The sequence below is a fragment of the Sitophilus oryzae genome, unplaced genomic scaffold, assembly GCF_002938485.1.
Source record: "Sitophilus oryzae breed Bouriz unplaced genomic scaffold, Soryzae_2.0 scaffold_771_pilon_pilon, whole genome shotgun sequence".
Taxonomy (NCBI): domain Eukaryota; kingdom Metazoa; phylum Arthropoda; class Insecta; order Coleoptera; family Curculionidae; genus Sitophilus; species Sitophilus oryzae.
The window spans coordinates 149,558-176,346 of NW_022147386.1; the positions used below are offsets into that span (position 1 = coordinate 149,558).

Genomic DNA, 26,789 nt, shown 5'->3' on the forward strand with positions numbered 1-26,789 from the left:
GCCCTGAGTCTTTTTATGTTGAACAGACCGCCGTCGTATCTGTATCTAATGCCCAAACCTCTCTCCTGCAGTTTGCTGTCCACTATAATGGAGAGCGCTGCCATGAATATATTGAATAGGAGAGGCGCTAAGACACATCCCTGCCTAACGCCTGTGTTTGTTAGGAAGGGATCGCTCAGTGATCCATGATATGACACTCTTGATTTGTTGTTGTTATGGAGGCTTTTACACACTGTAAGAAATTTTATGGGTACTCCGAACTTTTTCATAATTGCCCAAAGTGCATCTCTGTTTACAGAGTCGAAGGCTTTTGTTAGATCGATGAATGAAACGTAAAGTTTAGACTGCTGCTCTTTTACTTTTTCCTGTAGTTGCCGGATGGAGAATATGGAATCGACGGTACCGCGGTTGGTGCGAAAACCCGTTTGCGATTCTGGGAGGATTTTTTTCTATATGTGGATAGAGGCGGTTTGACATAATTTTTGCAAGAATTTTTCCTCCGATAGCCAGTAGTGAAATTCCTCGGTAGTTTCCGCAGTCTGATGCACTTCCTTTGTTCTTAAATATATTCACTATATTCGCGTTGCAAAAGTCCTGAGGTACCTCTCCGTTTTCCCATATGACATCAAAGAGAGCCATAAGATGACCAATAAGTTCTTTACTTGCACACTTATAGATTTCCGCCGGAATCGAGAATAAAAATAAAGATATAAATATAGATTTCCGCCGAAAATAGAGGTACAATGTGTCCAACGAACTTATTTTGAAGAAATAGGTAGTAGTTTTATGTCGACGGAATAATGGTATACCTACAACACCCTGTATATTTGTTCAAATTTAATATTACACACATATCAATTTTATTGTTTTTGCTTGCTGGCATTTAGATGAAATATTTGCTATTATTGAAGTTAAAAAGTCTAAATATTATGATTATGCACTTAAGCTTAATGCGGCCCTGTATGACTTAGGTAAGTATTCTTTGGCGTCTTCATAGAAAAGATACATAAAGAACTATTAGTGTTCCATTGTAAAACATGAGTTTTTTACGGGGCTCGTGCTGTTGGGTACTACAATACGTAAATTCTACGAAGAAAGCAATCATATATAATGTGGTCGCTCGTATGATCAATTTACTTTAAATTCGAGTAAGCATTTGAAGTGCGTCAGATAACAGGTTATATTACCGACAGTTGAAGAAAATTATTTGATATTATGATGTCTGAAAATAAATTGAGAATTAATTTTTAATCTGGTTCTGGTAAAGAATCTTATAGCTCACTTGAATTCAATATAACTCAACCTTATGTGTGTTTCACGGAACTATTAACTGTCCATTGTAAAACATGAGCTTCTGTTGAACTCGCACCATTTCCATAAAGAAAGTAGCAGTAGGTATATTTATTTTTTCTCTGCTCTTGATAGTTTGTGTTTATGTTTTCAATTTCACATTTCACTTTTAATGTTCACCTCGTAAAAGATATTTACAGAAAGGCGATTTATTATATTCAAACAATGTTATAGTAACACCATACTAATAACACAGATTTTTTATTATCAGATTTTTGAATAAAATTTTAAACATATTAACTCTTACTTAACTAATCTTCAGGGTGAGTCTCCTACGATGTTCTTTAAGGGTATCTCGGAAACTACTGGAGATAGAGAGTCGGTTAAATGGGGAAATAATTGGGCCGTGTTAATGGGGTCCATAAGATAACGATGGGCCTTTCAGATGATTTTTTGAAAAAGAAGTCTGAGTTCATGGCGTTACTGTATATTATTGCATATTTCGGTTCTTCCTTCAATTATAAGCAAAAATCGAAATACACACAATGTACCTCAACCTCATACCAATCGTTTCCGAGTTATTGACTTTTGAAAATATCACTTAAACAATTTGATTTAATTAATTTCGATATGTTCAGTTTTATTTAACAATGCTATTTTGGCGAAACTGTGATAGTTAATAATATTTGACATTAGTTCTCAAGTTAGCATTTATAGATGTATAAAATGAGAGTATAGCAAGTCTGGAAATTACAAAATTTTCGTTTAACATTTCAATTCATTAATTTATGTACATTTTGTATTACGATGATTGTTTAAAATTGAAGGAAGAATTGAAATATGCAATAATATACAGGGGGTTTTATTTAAAAAAAAAGTTTGATGTGACACAACTTTATGACCCTGTACACTTAAATTTACTTGTAGCCCTTAGGAATTTAAAAATCCATTACAACAGTATCACACTTTCCGCAGAATGGCATCATTAAATCAGACCAAACACATCGAAATTAGTTAAATCGAATTGTTTAAGTGACATTTTCAAAAGTCAATAAGTTGGAAAACGGTATCGAAATATGCAATAATATACAGGGGGTTCTATTTAAAAAAATGAAACTTTGATGTGCCATGACTTTACGAACGACCCTGTATACTTAAATTTATTACTCGCTAATAGATATTTATAAACCCTATAACTTTTATATTTAACTTTTTGCGGTACCTCCTATATTTTACCTAATAATCGACCGTTTCCATACATAAAAGCTACCCTGTATGTAACACATCCTGTATTAGCGTCTTTCTTGATAATTGATTTGCTTTCAAATCATTTAAAACAAAAAAGGTATTAGAGTTAATGCCTTTAATACGGAGTTAATTTTTATTAATGTTTTTCTCCATGGCGGGAATCGATAAAAAGGAAGCTAATGAAGAATTAAATGACGAGATCGCCGCTAGATTATGAGGAGGTCCTACAGTCCTACATTCTTTAGAACTTGGATATCAAAACACCCATTAAGACAGCCGTAAATCGGTTAAATTTAATAAGTTTCATTGTTACATCATATTTTCTATATACGAATGAATACTTTCAGTAACCGTTTTTAATATTTAAAATTCTATAGAAGTGTTATTTAAATACTTGTTATTAACTATTCTTTTTTGTTTCAGAGTCTGAAGATATATCGTGGCAGTTTTTTGTCTAACAAACTTATCCACTTAAATGGGAGTCAATAGTTGTAATTTAAGAGCTTGTACTTTCGAGGAGAATCTAGAATGAATCTCCCATTCATCACCTGCGTGTTGTCGAAAGCGTAATTTAAATAGCTAATTTAAAAGTATAATAGAACAAGTTATTTTTTCGGTGTACATCAGGTTTTGCACCGCCTCCTTCATCATAGGGTTTTCTAGGTTTTTCTATTCATATATTTACCATAATCGATAGGTTCTTGAGAAGGTTCTCGGCATATTCGTAGCTGGCAAATGTATATTTAATAAAAAATAGGATATGGATTATTATTTTAATTTCCATACAATTCAATCACGATTTGTCGCTCTTGTAGATTTTCTTTGGTTTTCTACTTTTAATAATACTGCCGGTATATTGTATCTGGATCATATAGATACTATATTATATATGAAGGGTAAGGAAATAAAATCAACTATGTCGATACAGTAATACTTAATTGAGCACAGTGTTATTGATATTAATAAATAAATGTCTTTATTGTCAAAAATTTTTACAATTTGTAGACAAAGGTAAAGTAAACAAACAAAGTAAACAAACAAATAAACAAAAAAGAATACAAAACAATATACAAATAACATTGTCAGTCTTATTGTTTAAAATAAACATTTATAAATGTTTACAATGTCAAAGAATAAAAAAATAAAAATAATATTCAAAAATATTTAGTTAGTTTATAGTAAATATCAATGACTTCTAGATAAATTTATTTCGATGTCATTGGTAAATATAGTAATAGCAAACATTAGATCAGTGTTTACAAGATCAAATTCGATTATCAAAATATAAGTCATTTACGGCGTGTCTAGTAAATAAGATTTCAATGCTTTGCGAAATGAAGAAAATGATGTTATGGATTTGATTTCAAATGGCAGGAGATTGTGTGCCATTTTAAAAAGATGAAATCTGAGAACTAAACAGGAACAATCCAAGTCGAAACAAAACTCGGATCCGAGAACTCGTAAATATAAATTCAGCTTTATAGAAGCAATACACTAGAAGAGTTTTTAAAAACATTATTTTTTTAATTACTCAGATATCTTGTATAAAATATAAAAAAAAAATCATTTTCATATACATCAACACCAACATAATCATGACCAAAGTCTTATAGATTGGTTCAAGAAGCGAAAAATAATTAATGTGGCGTCAAATTTTGTCAAGATTTAGTCAACTGGGGTTGAATAAATCAGCCCCAGGCAGGCTTCTTTTATAATAAAGTTACTGTTTTTGTTAAGTAACGTATAACGTATAATATATATTTCCTATTTTGACATTTCTTTGTAATACCTTAAATCAAAAAATATAGCTACGCCCATGCTTTTGTGACGACATTTATTGCTTGAACTCAAATAATAATCTGCAATATTTCTGACAAAAACTGATCTACAATAAAAATACATTTCTTAAGGTTATCTTCTATTTTTCTTGGCCACGCAGGTTAAGAGGTTATACCTAACTCTATGGTTTTATCTAACTTAAAATACTTTCTAATATTTCTAATACCTTCTTACCTCTATAAAATGGTTCCCAATAGTACAGTTTTCCTTTTTAAAAGGTCGATTATTGTATGCGGCACACTGTTCGTATCGAAAATCCTGATCTCCCGCGCAGTCCTGCAAAGGAGCAAAGAAATTAATGAAGGGTTTCGATTGAGATAATTAATTTTATTAGAAAGAGAAGTTTGAAGGACGTTGATACGCCCGATTCAATACTAATTTGTAGGCTTTGTTGTTGACCGAAAATAGAAAGATACGGCCCCTTAGCCGCGTGGGGTCCCAGGACCGGATTTACTAATTTATATTCTTCGGTTATTACTGTTAAGTAATCAAAAACATTAGGTAAATTAGTTCTAAAACACCTACCTTAATTTTTTTAAGGCAATCTTGAAGGGTTTATTTTAATAACAATGATAAGCCACTCAACCACAGGAATTATAGTGGAGTGCTCAGAGACTTACCTCGGAATTCAATTACTGTGAATGTATTAATAGTTCAGTCTGCAAGTTTTGCAACTTTGCAGGTTTATAGGTTTTGGGGTCCCTAACTAAAATCCATAAAATGCACATTTCCAGACTTGCCGCCGGCGCCGCCATCTTGCAAAGATGGCGCCCAAAATCGGTATTTTGTGAATATCTCGAAAACAGTGCATTTTTCGCGAAAATTTGGGGAGAGTAAAATTAAAGAGAATAAAATTTTCTATAAAAAAGGTTTTATGAAAATTTTCGCTAAAGTCAACCGTTTAGGCATAAAATCCCAGGAAATTTTACAATTTTGCGTAAAATATGATATATTCTGTATAGTCTATTTTCCGAAATCAAATGTCGATTAGGGTTCAATTTTGTCATAAAACAGTGGCGTATCATTAATTTGCTTATTAATTTATGAATAATTATTTTTAATTATTGAAAATGTGTACTTGTTCCCACACCACCCAAGAGGTAAAGTATATGGCGCGTTTATTTTAACGTGGTCTCCCCGGAGGCCTACTCCACATAATGTAAAACCTGCTGTATTGTGTTTTATAGATAAAATACTAAAGTGTTTACCCATTTTTTTTCGTTGCTTTTAATTTTTTATTTAGTAATTTTAGTAAATTCTTAATTATTTCCTTCTTAATATTTTGATTTTTTAATTCTTTTTCTAAGTAAATTTATTGAAATAAATAAATCTAATGCATATTATGCACCTATTCTGCTTATATTCTAATCATTGAAATGTTGATTGAAATCGAATTATACAGGGTGGCGCGTCATATGCGACGCGGTTTTTGCAAGGAGAACAAAAGTTTGTATTGAAGTGAAATTTTCTGAGTAAGTCAATTTAAAGTATTTTCTAAAATTATGTAGAGTTCTACAGGGTGTCCCCAAAAAAAGTTACGCATCAAAGTTATGTTTTTTGTAATGGAACACCCTATATATTAATTGATTTTTGGATTCTAGTAAAAAAATAAAGGTTTGTTTCATTAGAAAGTTATATGACTGAAATGTATAGTTTTTGAAATACATTCACTTTTTTAACATTCACTTTTTTGAATTTTAAAGGTTAATATATTTTATTTTAATGGACCGATTTTGATGATTTTTTAAGCAGTGTGTTGCCAAATTATTTGACTTCTTAGTATCTTTTTCTAAATTAAAAATGAAACTCCCCCATCTGTTAATTATACGAGGGAAAACAAAATGTTGATATTTTTGATGAAAGTTTGAAACGCCCTGTGAAATACGTTAAAACAGCAAGAAATTTAAAAATTATTTTATCATCTAGATACATCCTTTCTCGATGGTTTGTTTTTTGGTTCATCTCATTAGCTTTATTTTTGTTTGAAATATTCGGTTTTAAAGAAGGCACTAACATTTTTCGTAATTTTTACATTAAGACCATGCCTTTGCTTTTGGGCCTAGTCAACACATCTAGTAAGTTCTGGTCCCGAAGCAGACCTTCTTGACATAAGATTTGCTTCATTTAATCTTCTTCTTGTAGTCCGTTAGTTAATATGTACAGTTCTTAAGTGCAATTCATTATCAATTTGAAAAGCTGTCAAACGGCGGTTGTCTTAGCGATAAACTTACAATAAGTCGATTGTCTCGATTAGAAGTTCTCATACGAAGCTTTTTGGACGTCTATATTGACGTCCTCATGGACATGGTCATAATTCAAAGACGATTTAATATACTCTTCGTTAGGTATTAAGGTATTTTTGGAACCAGAATTTTATAGCAAATTCACTAAACTCGAATAAATAAATGATATATATTTGATCATATCTATAAAAATATTTTTGAAATGTGAACTACCATTAAACATATATTTTGTAAAAGGTTTGGAGTGAAAATCTCAAACAGGAATCCTGATACAGAGTTTTTCCGGAAAACGGAGTCCTCTTGTATGTATGCATTTGTATTGTGTGTGTTTATTTAAATACTAAAGTCAAAGCAACGAATTTAAATAGGTAAACTTTGAAATATATCTTATTAACAATACATTGCAAAGAGTTTTATAAAAATTCGTTCACAGTAAATGAATTCCGAGGTTTGTATCTCATAAGGGCTTAAAGCACTCCACTATCAGTTTTATTACCTAGTAACTACTGTTTTTCTTGTCTTTTATCCAACCAATTTGTTATATTTAATAATAGTTAAATTTACACATTTTTTCAAAACTTCAAAGCTAATAATTCGGAATTATGGATTTGTAGCATACCATGTTATTAGAATTTAAAATAAGCCCTTCAGTTGATATAGCCGCTGCTTTATATACAGAAAATAAGACATTTCTTGACATTTTAAGGGTGTCCTTTATTTATTTCTATAATAGAAATCACTACTAATCTGCAACTAAATAAGTGTTTAACAATATTCCGTGGACATAGAACTGGTACGTATATCTGGAATCAAAAAAGTTCATTGGACACAATTTACCTCTATTCAAAAGTGCTTTGTTTATCCGAATATACAGGGTGCTACAAATTCGAGGTACGAGCTTAGGTATCTCGGAAGCCGTAATAGATACGAAGATGGTAAAATTGGGGCAAAGCTGCGCCTTGGGATGTTCGCCAACATGCTATCAAAAATGTTTCAAAAATTCCAAGGATTACTGATTTAAAAAACGGAGTTTGTTGAAAATAAATTTTATTTTTTCCTGTCATTACTTTTTAGAAAATCAAAAAACTTATTGCACATTCTCATAGGGCATCTTTATCAGGGCTATCTGGTACTATTTTTAGATTTTCAAATTAGCGGCTGTGAAAGAATTCAGTCTCCTGAGTACTACAATATGCCACACTATATTTTTTTTTGTTTTGGATACTTGAACAACAACAAAACTGTTTAATTATTATTTAAAATAATTTCAAGTCCGACTCTAGTCCGGATTTTTAAATTAACCTGAATATACAATATCTCATCGCAACAAAATTGATGAGCGTTAATTAACATTGAGTAAGGAAAATTGAGCCAATTGAAATATTCAAATAAATAATATCCATGTCAGCAATTTAAAAGATATTTTTTCTCTATATATATCTTTCTTTATATCTCAATGTATGATCTAATAATATGCATAATGTTAATCGAAGTTATTATAAATAAATCGAATTCTACAAATAATACGTTTCTAATTCGAAACGGTACCACTCCCTATTGCACACATTTATTTTTGTCAAAAACAAAAAAAATAAAAGTGTGGCATATCATTGTACTAAGGAGAACGAATTCTTTCAAAATCGAAAATAAAAAATGCAGGTCCGTATTTAAAAAAAATTAAATTGGCCGATGTATCTCACAAATTATCAGCTATATGAAAATCTAAAAAAAAAACTGTCAGATAGCCATGATAAAGTGGCTATGAGAATGTGCAATTAGTTTTTTGAAAAGTAACCACAAAAAAAAAATAAAATTGATTTTCAAAAAAATCCATTTTTTTCCAGATAACCCAGCATTCCTCGAAATTTTTAAAACTATTTTGATGGTATCTTGGTGAACATCCAAGGCGCAACTTTGCTCCAGTTTAACCATGTTCGTATCTATTACGGTTACCGAGATTCCACTCGTACCGCGCATTTGTAGCACCCTGTATAGCTACGCATTATATTCTTCACTTGCGTATTCTGTGCATATATGCAAAAGTGCTTCGTTTGTCCGTTAGGGGACAGCAATCACAAATAAACCTGAATGTTAATTAATTTAACATTTATGAAGCTTATTGTCCAATATCATTTATGTCACTAACAGAACATTTCATATTTTCGCCAACTAAATTACTATAGTGCATACTAGATTTTATACGCCTAGATTTTTTTTCTCCCAAAAAGTATGGGCGGTGGCTATTTTTACAAGAAGCAAAAATGTAGCAAATATTAGGAGTATCATTTTACGAAAAAAAAAATCGTCGTTGGAGTTGGAAAATATTTCTACTAAAATTTGATTAGGGTATTATTAGGGTGTTACCGTATTAATTTTTGTGGAAGTCAAATGTTTAAGCGTTTAGCAAAACATTGGCACCCCAAATCTCATTCAAATCGGAATAACGGTTCTGAAAATATCTTAAATAATGTAGTATTTTTTTATTTAAAAATTTCAATTGTTCCAAATAATATAAAAATATGTAAAAGTCATATTTTATGTAATTACTAGCGTGTACCAGCGACTTCGTTCGCGTCGAATTAATCATTTGTAATGGTGATGATAAAGCAAAGCAAGAATTAACATACAAACTGGATAAAATTTTCTTACATTTATGTCAGAATGAGAAAAAACAATATGGCGATATTATTATATAACTTGATAATATTTGAGGGGTAGTTTCATCTCGTTGGAATTTGACTTTCCAAAAATCCGTTTGCCAAAAATAACGTCAAGCAGTTTAAGCAGAATCGTGGTTAAGAAATTACCATTATATTATATGTAAAAAAACAAAATAAAATATACGGAAATTTTTTTTCGGAAACTTGACCGTTTTTTAATTAAAAAATATTGTAATATTTGAGGGGTGGTTTGGAACTGGAATTTCGAAAAATCCCTTCTTATCGAGTCTCTACACCCTAGAATCAACCGGTATGCCAAAATTGAGCTTCTTACGTTGAGTGGTTTGAGCAGGATCATGATTAATCAGTATGTCAGTCACTTAAGGATTTTATATATTAGTATAGATATATCCAGAAACTATGGTTACGCTCGTTGAATTTGACACTTTATGTCAGTTTAACAATATATTTTCGTATTTTTGTGTTTCGGCGTAAAAGTGCTTTTATTACTTTTATGCCTAGGCGTTAAAATTAATTTTTTATATTGTCATGACAATATAAAAAAGTAATTTCGTGACGTTTGAAAAAAATCTAAATTATCAATTATTTTATTATTGAAAATAAGAACTTTCATAGAATTTATATTATTTCTTACTATTTAAGTCTTCCTCAGTTAAATTTTTTATTAAACTTTTTTTAAATCTAATAAAAAATAATCTAATTCTACCATCTTACGCTCAAATTAGAAACTCTATATCCCAGTTAATGATAGAACTAGATTTTAATTAAATTCTTTTCCCTATAGGTATCCACCTACTAAAACACATCGTGAACCCAAAAAAGCTCTATTAAAAAGCATCGAATGATAAGGCCAGTAAAAGCACTTTTACTGTCTTGAAATGGCCTTAGAAATGACCCAAGAATAAGACCATTGACAGTTAAAGGGTAGGATATAGTATTTAACAACCGACATAAAATGTTTGAACATAAAATGATTGAAAACACTTTTTAGAAAGTATTTGAACATTTGATAGAGATTTCAATAAAATACAGGGTGTCACAATATTCCGTAGACATAGAACTACTTCGTGTTTTTGGAATCGAAATAAGTTCATTTGATACAATTTACCTCTATTCAAAAGTGCTTCGTTTGTCCGTTAGAGGGCATCAAACTTTAAACAAATAAACGCACTTTTTAAGATATTTTAAGAATTGATACTCCGATTTGGATGATATTTGGGGTGCCAATATTTTTCGAAACCTAAGAAGAAGTACGGGAAGGGTAAGAGCTACCTTAGTTCTACCAAAGAAATAACGAAGAAACATATTTTATTTATTAATATATAAGTAAGGGTGTTTTTCGCTCGTGCGAAAAAACTCTTTTGCCTCCGGTTTTAAAAAAAAATTAAATTGTCTTGATCAAAATTTTCGTAAAGATCAATATTGGGTCGGACATCTGAATTTTTACTACAAAATGGTTCAGTTTTACAGGCTTCTACTGCTTTATTTCCATTATCGATAACGGTAATTTGATCTTGAATAGGCTACGATTTTGAGTCACGATTTTGAGAAACTTTAAGACTTCCTGATTCATTCAGTTCAGCTGACCCAATCCTCTGTGAAATACATTACTTTTAGCTTTTCGTGTATATACTTTCTTACACATTGTAGAAAGAAATTCTCTCTTTCCTGGTACAGCAGCAGCCTCGTCGTGTATACGTGTTTTTAACTGAATGAACCGCGGTCGCCATTAAAACTGCAGCATTTTTTAGGTTATTATATAGTTCTTATCACGAAAATTTTCCTCTATACTTTTGTACATTTGGCATCTTGTATGATAACGCCATGACTCAAATGAAAAAAACCTAGTCGATACCTAGGCAGTGGATATAAATATGTTCTCCAATCTTTTTTTGAGCTTTGATCGGCCCGGCCCACCGGCCCATCTTTCCACCGGCCCACCGGGAATTTTCCCGTTTTCCCATATGGCCCATCCACCTCTGAACTCCACTGACGCGATGACTGATTTTTTTTGCGTAAAATAGTCCTCCTATTTTCTACATTTATTGTTTTTTTGTAAAAAAAAGGCCGCATCGCATAGTTTTTGGCAAAAACATCGCATAGTTTTTGACAAGACCTACACAATATACAGGGATCTCCAATATTCCGTGGATATAGAACAAGTACGTATTTTTTGAATCAAAATAATATGTTCAATGTTGGCTTCAATTTCCTTCTATACAAAAGTGCTTCGTTTGCCCGTTAGAGGGCATGATATATTTTTTTGATGACAAATCAAATATAAACCCGTTAATTAATTTAAAATGGAGTTTATTGTCAAATATTATTTGTGATAGTAACATAAAATTCCATATTTTCGCCAACTAGATTATTAACGCATAATAGACTTTATGGGCTTACATAGCTTGATGCTGAGACAAGGAAAGAGAGGGGACAGCTAACACGCATATTCTTCAGTGAAAAATTTTTGAGATCAAAATTTGATCGGCGGCCATACTTTGGTGACAAGATTTCGAGGTGACACCAAGCGAAATTTTATGCTTTTTGTTAATACTGTTTTGTTTTAAATTTATAAACTGTGTTGTTTAGTATGGTGAAACGTTCAGCGTATGGCTGCAAAGGTCGAGGTGAGAAAAAAGTGGCTGGAATTACATTTCACAGGTAAAAATCGACACACAACTTTTGTTATGTGGTCATAAAATGTACATTTTTTTCATTATAGCAGTAAAAATATGTAAAATGCTTTTAATATATCTTGTACAACATCCTAACAAAACTATTTTTAATAATTCCAAGTAGTAATTTCAATATCCTGTATTATAATTAATGTTTGAAACTATAAATAATGCTACTAAGCATGGATTTTTCCAGTGGCGTAGGGAATTATAATTAGAGAAATACAATTTCTGCAATAAACATTTTTTTACATATTTTACATGTAAAAAAATGTATAAAGTATTGGTATCAAATAGTAAAATAATTGTAAACTATAAAAAAAATGAAACATTCTAGTGATAACAAATCTATATGTATAGTTGTTATATAAAACCAAGGATAAATCTTAAATTTACTTGCCAAGATTTGCTGGGGGTGGACAAACTTGTGGTGGGCTACTTGTTACTACATTTTTTTAAATATTCTTTCAAAAAATTTGCTAATTTAGGTGTATAATAACAGTTTCAGTAAGTAATTAATAAAAATTTAAAAATAAATAAAATAACACAAAGCTTCTAGAATTGCTTATTTTTTTTGTGAAAAATTAGAATATTCTTATGATTGAAGGTAACAAATATTAAAAATTAAATTATTCATTGAATTCGTACGCAAGTGTGAAGGGGAATGGCTAGATTCATTATTATACCGTATGGTCGAAAAAAAACGACGTCCAGTTGGCTTGTAAATAACGATCGACGACATTCCCCATATAATTTTACATATAAAATGACAGCGATCTTCATTTCATAGCCATCGCTGACGCCGTCTTTTTTCGATGTCGTTTTGTATAGTTTTTATGTCATTTTATATGTAGAATTATATGGGGAATGTCATTGATCGTAATTTACAAGCCAACTGGCCGTCGTTTTTTTTTGATCATACGGTATAATAATGAATCTAGCCAATCCCCTTCACACTTGCTTACGGATTCAATGAATAATGTAATTTTTAATATTAATTTGTCAAATTGTCATTTCCAAACAAACAAGACGCCTTTTTTTTCGATCATATGGTAATATGTATATACACATTTAAAACATATATATTTACATTATTTTTATTATTTAATTATGCATTATACATACGTTAATAAATAAATAATTGTCTTGATAATCTGTCCACTGTGACTGTTAAATAAATTTTGCATTATCGACTTAGATATTCTCTAGTGAGACTATAAAATACAAAATTGTATATGCATTACTCAAAAATGAACGATATATTAGTTTACGTTTTAATAAATATTTTGTATTATCTAGGTACAAGATAATTTCTGATGCTACGCCATTGGAGAATTTCGAGTGGTGACAAGTGGCCTCACTTTCAGCTGTCCCCTCTCTTTCCTTGTCTAAGGCTTGATGTGATAAGAACCATTTTTTGGAAGGAAATATTTTTTATCCCCAAAAATTATGCGAGGTGGCGTTTTTTTTAAATGACTTATAAAAAATGCGTTTAAAAAAAAAGATTTCAGTTAACGTCTCCTTTTTGCTGCCAGGGCTAATCTGGCCGGAGCCTACTTTGTTTACGCGGAATCCGAACCGCGGTCCTCGGCCATATCATGGTCAATCGCCTACCGACTTGGCAAGTGTCTAAATCGACTCTCACGAGATATCCGGTCTCATCCGGCCTCGAACCGGCGTGAATGAGCAGTGTGTGTCAATAGATTTTACACTTTTGCCATTTTTTGGACAACAGCACGATACAGAGTTTCGAACCGGTCACCGGTCCATCCACTAGTATCGCCTTACGTCGCGTAACTTCGGTGTTCTAATGGAAACCGGTGTTTCGACGTAGCTAGGCCGTTGCCAAAAAATGCGTTTACTTTTTTAAAGTGTGATGTAATTTTTTTTAAAGTTTGTGTAAAATGCTTCGTTTGTCCTCTAACGGACAAACGAAGCATTTTGTGATGGAGGTAAATTGTGTCCAAAATGCTGTTCCCAATATTTACATGGTGTTAGAATCATTTTCCAAAAATTTTACTGTTGTACAAGAACAAATAATAAAGCAACAAGAAAGGCAACTCTCGTGGACATGCTTGATAATATTTATGTATAGATAGTCAGTAAACCATGAATAATAGAAGACTAGATTATTCTTTGAAGAAGCCTTATCTAAATTATTTACTAAATTATAGCAGACCAAATGAAAATTTTCCGACCGCGATGGAATTAGAGATTGCATTACTGGTTTATCAATTTACCTGTGCCTCGGTTAAAATATACTAAAACGCGGTAAAATATTGCTGGTAAATCGTCTTCACAGACCGGTAATTTCGGTAATCATTAAAAATCATTAAAAATCAGTCCTCTAACGGACAAACGAAGCATTTTGTGATGGAGGTAAATGGTGTCCAAATAACTTATTTTGATTCCAAAAATGCGTAGTAGTTTTATGTCTACGGAATATTGAGACCCCCTGTATAATGAAGAACTTTTTTTTGGTAAGAACAATACAATATAGAGAATTCATAATTTTTGTAACAAACACTGTAAGATAAAAAAGTTGTACCAAAACAGCTTTGACTTTGACAGTTCTATTTAAAATATTAATTTTTGACTATTATTGACAGTTTTATATGGAGCCTCGTTGCTTCGGTCGAGATGGTCCTAGTAAAAAAATTGTCATTTGAAAGGCTACTATGATGATTTTTTATGTCTATGAAAAAGGTATATTAAAATAACCTTTTTTTTATAAACTTCACAAAAGTATTAGTTTTTGTAACGTGATTGACAATACAAAAATGTCATTTTAACGCCTAGGCATAAAAGTAAACACATTTACGCCTAAGCACAAAAGTACGAAAATATATTATTTAAGTCACATAAAGTGTCAAATTCGACGAGTGTAACCAAGAAGTGTCTAGCCCTAACAGTCAACTTTTAAGCTTGACCAATCAGGTTGGTTAGCGTGGTTATTTGAAGGGTGTTAATTCATTTGTGTTTGTCAAAAACTCTAACGTGATTGGTCGGGCTTAATAATTGCCTGCTAGGGCTAGACACAAGTGTGTAACCATAGTTTGTCGATGTATACATACGCTACATTACCTACAACTTGTAGGCTACAAGATATTACTTTTAAATATTTTTATATTATTTGGAACGTTTAAAATTGTTTATACTATGAAAGTTAAATTATCATTTGTGAACGTTTGAAAAAAATAGTATATTCTATTCGGAGTAAAAATTACTTTTTGTGCCTCGCCTGTATAATGTCGGAACGTCAAACGTACAGACTTAAAAAAGTATCATTTTTACTCCTAATAAAACAATATACTATTATTAGTTATTCATGATCATACTATTTCTGCATTGTTATTTCGTTGAAATAATATTCATTTCTTTCAAAAACTACTCTAACCGGGTATATTTACCCTAAAATAGACTTTTCTACTGAAATCTCGATTCTTTATGATCATTTCAAGTAGTAAAATTAAATTTCGACACAAACTTCCAAAAAAGTTAGTTCGTCCAAGTTTTACGACTCTCTTCTTTAAAACTAAAACGATTAGAAGCAATTTGCATGACAACCAAGTAGGGAAACAACGAAATGGTCTCCATTTAAAGGTGCAATTAGCCATATTTCGTTTGTCTGTACACGCGACTGTCAGATAAGCCGCCACTAGTGTGGGACTCGCCTTATTTATGAGCTTTTGTAAAAAGATTTCTTGAGTAATTGTTCTTTTATTTTCATTTGTTTGTTCCGAGCACATACGCTACATCTTTATGATCTTGTGGTTTGAAAGCGAAGTAGTTTTGTAGGAAGATAAGGTAAGTATTGTTTTCTTCTTATTTATTATTTAAAAGATTGTTATTAAATAATGAAGATTATACACCATTTTCACACTTATATGATATATGGAAAATGGAGATTTTGGCCAACTTACCGATTTTGGTAAAACTACTGTTATTTACTAACCAAGAGACATAAATTGATGATAATATAATATAGTCTTTTGAGTTAAGGAGTTAAATGGAGGCAAAGATTTATCTATCATAAAAATCGTTTAAAAACAAGAGCTCGAGTAATCAATATAAGACCAGAGCACGAGGGGTGTCTGACTACTGGAATTACATGTACATTTTCTTGGCAGTCGCTGGCAGTCATTGGCAGTCTTACGGCAGTCAGCTATAATAATAGACAGTTAAAGCAAGGCACAATACGTATACGTATCTCTCGACACGTAACGCAGAAACTTTCGTTACGTCTGCCGTTGCCTTGTCGTGTAAACAAGAGTTAAAGCAAGCATTTTGACGTACGTAACGCAAGTGGTACATTTGTAATTCTAAATTATTTTGTGAAACAATTTATTTAATTTTAAAATTGAAAATGGATATCTATTATTCCAGTGATTCCACATTAAATTTATAAAAGTAATATCGAAAACTGAAGAAAATTATAAAAGGAAATTATTTTATTACAGAAAGTAGTCCTTACAACTTAAAATGCTCTTCGTAATAAAAAAAATTGGAAAACAGACACAGCTTTATGATTATTTATTAGATTCCATCTTTTAGAATCCTCACATTATGGTTTTGCCTATAAGAACTAGCATTTAATTAAATCGATTCCAAAATGAGTCTATTATGATGCTTAATATTTTCATACTAATTTATTGTAATAAAATAGGCCCAGTTCTGTGACAATGGTCTCAAAACTTATGAAATAACTTAATTACTAGCCATTTGTGGAAACGAGTTGTTTGTGAATTTGTACGTTCGGCACCATTCGGGTGAAAATCGAAACTCCTTCGGCTCGATACGTTTGCGTTTTGTACGTATGAAAAGGTACGTAAAGATACGTATCACGTATCCGTAAACGCAAGTGAATTTCACACTGCGCAAGCGTACATGCCAAACGATACGTTTACGTCTACGTCTTTGGCCGTGCTTATGGAATGTAGAGGTAAGGAGAAATAACTCCGTGCATTAAAAAATGGTCAAAAAAAGGGAAGAATTAGGATGGCGCTGCTGTAGCAAGATCCTAAAATTTAAGACATGTGCCGAACATTTTAGAACAGATGATTCAAGACATAAATATTTGACGTGAAGCAAACGCGAAGCCGCGGGTTTCAAAAAAATACAATTTTATTTTCATGTTGCATGAAATAAATTACAGATTTTTATTCAGCAGCAATAGACTAGGCCCTTTTTTATTGTTTCTCAGAAGTTATTTCGCAAATATCATTCAAGACGTCGAAAAAATATTGTGATCGTTTTAGTTTAAAATTAATGTTAATTATAATTAACACAGATAACATAAGATTATGTTATCTGTGATAATTAAGAAAACTTTAAAGTAATAATAATTGGTGATGGGTTTTAAATAAATATAGTGCAGCTTTAAAATAACTCCATACATTTATTTTGTATAAAAGTTAATATGTGATTTTATTATGGATTATTCAGAAGCAATAGACTGGGCATCTTTTTTTATTGTTAACTTTTCGTAAATCTCATTCAAGATGAAAAAACTTTAGCTTAAAATTAATGTTAATTATAAATAGGAAAACTTTATTTAGTAATTAATTGATGATATAGGATTTAAATAAATATAATGCAGGTCGAAAATAACGTAATATATTTTATTTAGTATAAAAATTAAGCCAATATAATGTAATTTTATACTGTAATAGCTATTTATGTAACTAGTACCTAAAATGATGTTTTTTAGGACGAATCATTACTGTTTGCGGACGAGGCGTTAGCCGAGTCCGAAATAGTAGATGAGTCCTAAAAAACATAATTTAGGTACGTGTTACATACACTATTTTTTGTCATACCTTTTTACAGTTTTTAGAACGCATATTTGCAAATTTTCCATATTTGAAATTATAATGTTTGAAAAAGTTGGCTTATAAATTCATATCTTAGTAACGAGTTTGTTTATTTCATCGCATTTTGACATGTCATTCGAAATTTGTCACAAAATCACACAAATTCATCAACAATTTAGACATTTTAGTCCATAAAGGTTGCCATGACGACCTTTACGGCCTAGGCCGAAAAAGAAACATTTTACGGACTGAAATGAGTCCGTAAAATAGCTGTTTTTGGGAGCGTATGACAAAAAAGTATTTATTTACGTTTTGCCATCGCAGTTGCCATTCATTCAGAGTAGTGGATTTTTAATGTTTGATAGTCCGATGGCTTAACTACCATAACATCAACTAGTTCTAGACAAGAATCATGTGCAATATTATCAGCTTTTTTACTCCCAGCTATTCCAACATAGCTTGGAACGTGAAATAATATAATTTTATGGTCCTTCCAGATCCTCATGTCTTCCTTTTGTAGTTCACCCAATAGAGTCGTTCTCTCAGCTTCCTCTCAAGTTGGTAGTTTCCATGCATTCAGAATATGTTTGGTAGTTGGATGGTTAACTATCGTAACATTAACTACTTTTAATAATTATTTTTGTAAATTCTTTGCAATATAGCTTACATCCCACGTATTGTAATTTTTTAAAATATTGATCTTTATGTGTATAATAATATTTACGTGTTTAATATGCATTTAATGGTTCCCGTTTTGATTGGTAATGTTCAAATTTTGGCATTTTATTTTGTTGTTGCTCTACAAAATGTTGATCTTTATGTGTATAATATTATTCTTTACATGTATAATATTTACGTGTAAAATATTCATTTAACGGTTCCCATTTTGGTTGATGATATTCATATTTGGGTCTTTTATTCTGTTGTTGCTCTACAAAATGTTGATCTTTATATGTATAATATTAGTCTTTTATGTGTATAACAATACTTACGTGTATATTCATTTAATTGTTCCTGTTGTTGCACATCAGAATTTAAATTAAACTGATATTCTCTTGTAGGTAGGGCTTTGTCCTTCAATATTTTCCTATCTAAATACTCTAAGTGGACAATATTTCCGATGACAATTTTTTCATAAATTTTAACATTCTCTTCTTGGCACACCTTATCGGTAGGTTTCAAAGCAATGCCTAATGCTTTAGACCATTGCTGTAATCTAATTGCTGTCTGAAAATCAATACTTAATATTATCCTGATGATTTTGATTAAAATGATAAATTATTAAAAGAATGAAGCACTTAGTTAAATATTTTTCTAGTTAAATATATTTCTTGAAAGTACAATTTTAATGTATTTCCTACTTGTTTAAAAAACCAACAATTTGTTGAATGTCTGTCAAACTTTAAAATCATTAAAAATACATTTTATTTGGCTGTAAAGATTAATTTTGTATACGTATATCAATAATCTTACGAAAAACCTTTACTACACTTTTGATTCATTCTAAATTTTACATATAATACTGAATTATCTGTATTTTACATACCTTAGGTTGGAAAGAAGATATCCTGTGTCGTTTTATTTGCTCTTTTTTTCCATCTGTTCAAACAACTATCCACTACACACACTTTTCCCATTGTTAATAATGAATAAAAAATAAAATATGCCTAAAATATAATTTTTTTGTATTCGAAAAAGAAAAAAAAGCTTTTTGCGTATCAAGTACAAAACCAAAACATGAACTTTTCTTCTAATGTTTGGTTATGTTATTTTTATTCTCTTATCTATGGTTACTTTTCATTTTTTAGAATTGTGCGTTTTTAGCGCCACTGTGGTCATTTGGTGAACCTTTATTCTTCCCATTTTGTGACCACTTTTTCGATAAAAGCCCCGTAAGAGTTGTTTCTCCTTACCTCTACACTCCATAGCCGTGCTTTAACTGTCTAATTACATGGCAGTCATAGGCAGTCTTCTTGGCTGTGATTGGCAGTCGTTTGGTAGAAAGATTATATTTTGGCAGTACATGTACATTTTTTACCCAAGTGAGACACCCCTCGCCAGAGCATTTAAGTTGTTAAATTTCTAGATACTCCAAAACTACATAATATTTTCTAAAAACGTTATAATAACATTTACTAAGCCAAACGAAATAGTCAAAATTGGCCATTTTTTTGACAATCTATATATACAATATGTCCCCTATACAGGGTTGGCATGATTTAAATCAAAAAAATAATTTTATTGAAACTTTATAATAAATCAAAAAATAACTGTAAAAGTTATAAAAATCTGTCCTGGAAAACTATAAAAAATATTTCTATAACGGATAATAAATCGACATATAAAAATATCTATTTATCAATTTAAATGTTGAACCAATTTTTGAAGTAATTTCGTGTGAATCCATAAGATCGCTAAACGCAGGGATTTTTTATTTTAAAATTTATGTATAAGGGTGCGTTTATGTCGGAGCGGCGATAAACGATAAGAGCAGCGATAGTAGCGAAGCAAAGAATATTATTATATTAATTTATATCTAGGTGTTTATATTGGAGCAACGCGTCGAGACACGGTTGGCAGTTGAGCAACGATAAGAGTAGCGCTAATTCACTGCTTTTATCGTTTATCGCAGCTCCAACATAAACGTACCCTAAGTGACAAAAATTCGCTGTTCGAATACATATCATTCGCAGACTAGTGCAGAACTAGGTTCGTCTGATATAGAGACTATATCCAGGGTTATTAAAACTACATTCCCGAAAATCTATAATCGTTGTCAAAAAATATGTTGCTTTATATTTTTTCTGAAACGTTTGTATGTTTCCAAATTCTTACCGACATTTTGATTTGCAGTAAGTACTTTACACTTTGACATTTTCCGAACAATATTGTACTGTTTTATAAAGAGTAGAAATCATACTTTTTTTGACGATGCTGTACATTTGAAGGACCATCGTAAAGCTATTCCGACGTTACAAGGAGGCACAAAAAGTACATTTTTACTCCGAATAAAACACTATTTTTTTAAAACATTACAAATAATTTTTTAATCAATTTCAAACAATGCAAATAATACAAACAGTAATCGAGAAACAATTTGTACACTCGTTGAATTTGACACTTAATATCAGTTTAATAATATATTTTTGTACTTTTATGCTTAGGCGTAACAGTGATTTACTTTTATGCCTAGCCGTTAAAATGACAAAATTAATACTTTATAGATGTTTTGAAAAAAAAATGCTTTTGATCTGCAGAGAACGACTTTTTTGCGGAATATATTGGTTACCGATGTGGAAAAATCTCACGCCCCGTAGATTTGTTAATGTTGTCGGTATCGGGGTATAGAACTATAGATTTAGCCATTTAGGATAGGACTTTAATTGGAAATAAATCCTAGTCATTTGGAAATCCGATTTAAATATTTTTTTGAATTAAAATCAAAAAAATCTGATTTAAATAAAAAAAATCCGATTTAAATAAAAAAAATCTGATTTTTTTTAATTTTTTTAAACAAAATTATGATTTTTTCCAATCCTGCCCCTATATCGTCTTTAGAAGAGGAAAAATTTTTTTTGTTATTAACATTTTAGAAAAATGCTTTCTTTATAAAAAGTTTGCTTGTTCTAAAATGGTTAATCCCGTTTTTACATTTCCAAATCCAGAATGCTCTTGCTTTCAGAGTCGGTATTGGCCTTTTAATCCTCGTGCTAAGGGGCTTAATCAGGCGCTGCTAATCCTCGTGCTTTCAGAGTCGATATTGGCCTTTTCCGAAATCAAACTGCCGAGATAATTGAATTCCGCTACACATTCCAGTAGTTCTTCTCCGATTTTTATAGCATTGTTGTGATCTTCCGGGGGAGTGCACATGATTTCAGTTTTGTCGATGTTTAGCTTAAGGCCCAAAGCCTCGTATGCCCAGGTATATGTTCCAACATTTCTTGTAATTGCTGTACAGTTTTTGCAACTAGAGCGCAGTCATCAGCGTATTGAAGTTCTGTGATGAATTTTCTTTAACAGTCTCTGGTTGAAAAATCGACCACCACCCCCCCTCACTCTCTTATTTATTAAATTTTTGAAAATTGTTATTAAGAAGATATGCACCCTTTGTGCTAGTTTATATGAATATTTTTGAATTCAATTTGATCAAACGAGAATATAATTAGTACTGCCCTATAAAGGGTTAAAGTATCAAACTTTCCGTAATACTGAAACAAATCACTTTTGAAGTGAAACTTCTTTACGCGCACTGGGAGTAAAAATTTTAGGCCGTGACACACAAGCGCGAGACGAAAAGTAGTAAGGACAGTTACGGCTTAGAAATACGTAGTGATGCGACGTGTATTTGTGAGCAGTCCACGTATTTATCAAATATATTAATATTTTAATACAAAATTTGTGAAAGTGCTTCAAATTATTTATTAATTGGATATTATAGACTGTACTTGTTAACTAACTGTAATAATTACTAACAATACAGACGGAGAGAAAAACAGAAGGACAGACGGACAGAAGGACAAAAGGACAGAGGAACAGACAGATAGGCTGAAATTGTTTAAAAATTTATTTGTAACGTTTAAATAAAAGTAGGAATGAAGTGTCGAGAGTAAAAATAAATTTTTGTGCCTCGCCTGTAAAGTCAAACATACAGCCTTGCCACAAAAGTATCATTTTTACTGTCAATAAAACAATATACTATTGTACCTTTTTAACACTTTCATATAAATGACAAATAATAATAACCATCTATCAAAGAATGAAAACAACATTACATTACCATAGAAAGGCGATTTGATTTTTAGGACTTTCGGGAAAAAAATGAAATTACGGTCGACTTCTTTAGGAAAATATTCGACCGTTATTTCGTAATTCTTATTTTCCCTATAACGGTATAAAAACTTATAAAAGTATAAAAGAGAATAACTATTTTAAACATGGAAATAAACACAAATTGTGAAAATTACCACCGCATACTTCGCTATTTTTGTATGAAATCAAACATCAAACATATTTAACTATTTTGGATATATACAAATTAATAGAAATAAAAGCTACCCAGAGTACCATTTTAGACGAAATAGGCAGTGGTATAGAATAGTTTCGTATATAGGTATATACGAAATAGAATGTGGTATATTACAATTATTATTTTTCGTATATGTACCCTTTCGATGACTGTAACTTCCGCGGGACATATGTTCACAGAAACTCTTTTTGTTATTTTTTCTGTAAATCTACCCACTGAAGTTTGAAACACCATTTTTAACACCCTGTCTAATAATAATTTCAGTGTGTCAACCCAATATTCGAAAAATGAATAATGACAACCTTCCAACATGTCAGTATACCTGCGCGTTACACAGATGTATCCTCTTGTACAAGCCAACGCATCCATTAGTGGATTTCCAATTCTGCCTTCTGCGTCTCTGCTTCTTAACGAATCTGGAACAACAACAGAAAACACCATTAGATTAAAATAACAATAGAAACCACGGCAGCTGTAAGCCCCAAACCTGGTGGATAATTACAGAAGTTCCCGTATTGTAATAACCAATAAAGCCGGAAGAGTGAGTGTATGGGGACTAAATCAGGCCTGTAGGAAGGGGTGGCTTACTTTTAGCACGAATAGTCACATAAAAGAAGTGTTTTTTTTTTCAAATATAAGGGTTACATTTTCAATCCGTCCTTTAGTTTGATCCCAGAAATGCCGTTTTTATTTGTTATATTTTATTCAAAAGAACACAAGGCATTAGAATCTTAGAAGATATTGTAATTTTAATAAATTGTTAAGTATATTACCATTAGTCATAAAGTTTTCTGTTTAAGTACATACGTATATAAGAATTGTAGTTTACATATACTTATTGAAGTGTCCCTATTTCGTTTGAAAACATTCTTTTATTCTTACATTGATTTTTATACATACTGAAAAGTTGTGCTCTGATTTGTTACCTCAGATGTCAGCAATCCTACATTTTAAAGCAATTTTTTTATGAACTGTTCTAACTTATGGTTCTAACATTATCTGATTCTTATCTCTGTTATAACTGGTTGCCAATACTACGATTAAAAATTATGCCTGTGATTATACCATATTTTTTGGCGTAATTTAACTATAAATAATATATTTTAAAGGATTTCTTCAAAACAGTAATAAAAATTATGAATATTTTAATAGCTTTATAGAATAAATATTGCAATAAATCTATTGCAATAGTAATATAAATTTGAAATAAAGGCTTCGCCCTCTAATATTTTTGGTAAATTTGGCTTCTGATTCCTAAACTAGTGTGTATGTATTTTTTTAATGATTACCGAAATTACCGGTCTTTGAAGACGATTTACCGCCAATATTTTACCGCGTTTTTGGTATATTTAACCGATACATAAGTAAATTGATAAACCAGTAATGCAATCTCTAATTCCATCGCGGTCGGGAAATTTTCGTTTGGTCTGATATAATTTAGTAAATCCTTTAGGCAAGATATTTTCAAAGAATAATCTAGTCTTTTTTTATACATTCTTTACTGACTATATAATTAGATTCATTTAGTTAGTGTTAATAGTCGGAGTACATGCTAATCATACATAAATATTATCAAGCATGTTCACGAGAACCTTTCTTGTTGCTTTATTTATTTATTTGTTCTTGTGCAACAGTAAAATTTTTGGAAAATGACTCTAACACCATGTAAAGATTGGGAACAACCTTAGCTCGAAGGGAACAACTATAAAATTAAAACAATGGTACAAGAGAAATGTAACTTCATGGCCTGTTTATTTACAATTATTATTTTTGATTGTGTAGTGTTAAGACATAACATAGGTATTAAGGACTATAAGACCTTTTTATAAACTGCTTTCTACACCAATAGATTATTCAAATTATATTTCCCAGAATTTCTCTTACATTTTTATCTTCAGAATACAATTTAGGTGTTATTACTAAAAATTGGCATAAAACTTCAAATTAACACTAATTATAGAAAGAAAAAAGGGATAGAACGTTTCGATTTTTTTTCGAATTTTACAACCAACACCAAACCAAACACCATTTAAAAATCAATTTTACTCCGTATAAAAATAAGTTACAACCATATTAAGGCGAAAAAAGGCTGTAAATACCATTAAAAAATAAAGAAGAGTACGGACCAATAGACGACGTCTAGGGCTTGATCTCACCAAAATTATCATCGATTGTAATTCCCCAGTTGTCTTTGACGCGTTTTTTCTATGGCATGATATTATTATTGTTAGAAGCAAAAAAGTAGCTACTATTTTGCTTCTAATAATAAATTAAAGAACTGTTACCATATGTTTCGTTATTACTCCTATCTGAAGACAAGAAAAGCAAATACCATCTCATGTCAAACTTAACGGATTAAGTGGTAGGTAATTTGAGTTTCCAGAATTTAGATGTCCGAGGACATCCTGTAAGTCACACTTTAAGAATTATATATAACTCATTGTAAAATTAACATGGTGATCTTTCACACCTTGGCACTCTGAGATCTAATTTGGGAACAATTTAAACATTTTTTCTAGATAGATATATTACATGATCGAAGAAAACCGTCAAGACGACATGAAAATGATAAATCGATAACATTCCCCATATACAGGGTTGTTCACCACATACGACGCGGAGTATTGTTGCTAAACTATTAGACTTTTGCAAATTGTAAGTTTTGGGTTCGTTGAAGGACTATTAGAGCTACAATTTAAAAATATTTTTACAAGATACAGAATGTCCCAAATAAATAAAAAATATCAATGTTGTATTTTTTTAAATGGAGCACCCTGTATATTATTACATTTTTAGTTTCTACGATTAAAATAAAGGTAAATTTGATTAAGGTTTCCCGCATTTTAATCATACCGTTTTTGAAATATTTAGGTTTTTGTCAAAATATAGTAATAATTTTAAATTTTAATGCTTTATTTCTCTAGGCGTATTTAAGTTTTTAAAACCAAATATTGTACTGAAGTATTTCTATTTGCTAAATTTTGTGTTGCAATAATAACAATTATACTACCTTATACAGAGTGTCTAAAAATTTATTTTAAATAATAACTATCTTTAAACGGCAATAACTTTTTTAATTTAAATGGAACATCCTGTATATTTTATGAGAAACAGATGCATAATTTAATTGTCTATCAAATTGTATCATATCATTTTTTATCATGTCTTCAAGTTTTCGTAGAAAATGCATTTTCTTATAATTTAGACCTCAATTATCAATATACCAATGGAATATAGACGTTTTAGATTATTTTTAAAGATGTAACAAATTTTTAAAGGGTACAGATACTAATATTGTCGATATAGTTCGTTATGTCATTAAAAAATAAAAAAATATTTAAATATTTGTAAAAGAGGACCAATTAATATGATTCCAGTATTCAAGCTACATTAATTGACTGTTTGGTTTGGTTAGTTTGCGTTAATTAATAATTGCTCCAAATACTAAAAAACTCAATTGTGTATGTGTATTAGACAGTGTGGTAAAAAGTAACACCTTAAACATTTTACTTCATTTTTTGACGAATGCTTATTTATAACAACAGAGACGTTCATTTTCATAACTTATTATTATATTAATTTCTGATTCCAAATCCACAATTGTTTAGAATAATTTATTAACTAACAAAATTAAATATGTTATTGATTAATATTTGTGCGGAAATAATGGTGGTATATTTAATTAACTCTTTTATAAAGATTTAAATAATTTTATTTTTGTATACAAATAGGCTAGTAATATTATCGTTTTTAGTACTTGTACATTTTATACATTTGTTTCTTTAAAAACAATCTAAAATGTCAATATTTCATAGGTATATTGATAAATGAGGTCTAATTTATAAGAAAATGAATTTTCTACGAAAACTTGAAAGGATAGGTAAAAAATGGTTTAATACAATTTGATGGACAATTAAATTGTGCACCTGATTCTCGTAAAATATATCGTGTGTTCCAGTTAAATTAAACGATTT

The 26,789-nt window shown here is 30.7% G+C and overlaps 1 protein-coding gene across 1 annotated transcript in view; it reads right to left on the bottom strand.

Moving 5' to 3' along the window:
* LOC115888504 (thrombospondin type-1 domain-containing protein 4-like) overlaps positions 1-26,789 on the bottom strand; it is a 194,842-nt gene that overhangs the window by 107,975 nt on the left and 60,078 nt on the right. Inside the window, exon 4 of the mRNA XM_030908253.1 lies at positions 23,138-23,231. Coding sequence (XP_030764113.1) covers positions 23,138-23,231 — 94 coding nt within the window. The remainder of the gene's footprint in view (positions 1-23,137; positions 23,232-26,789) is intronic.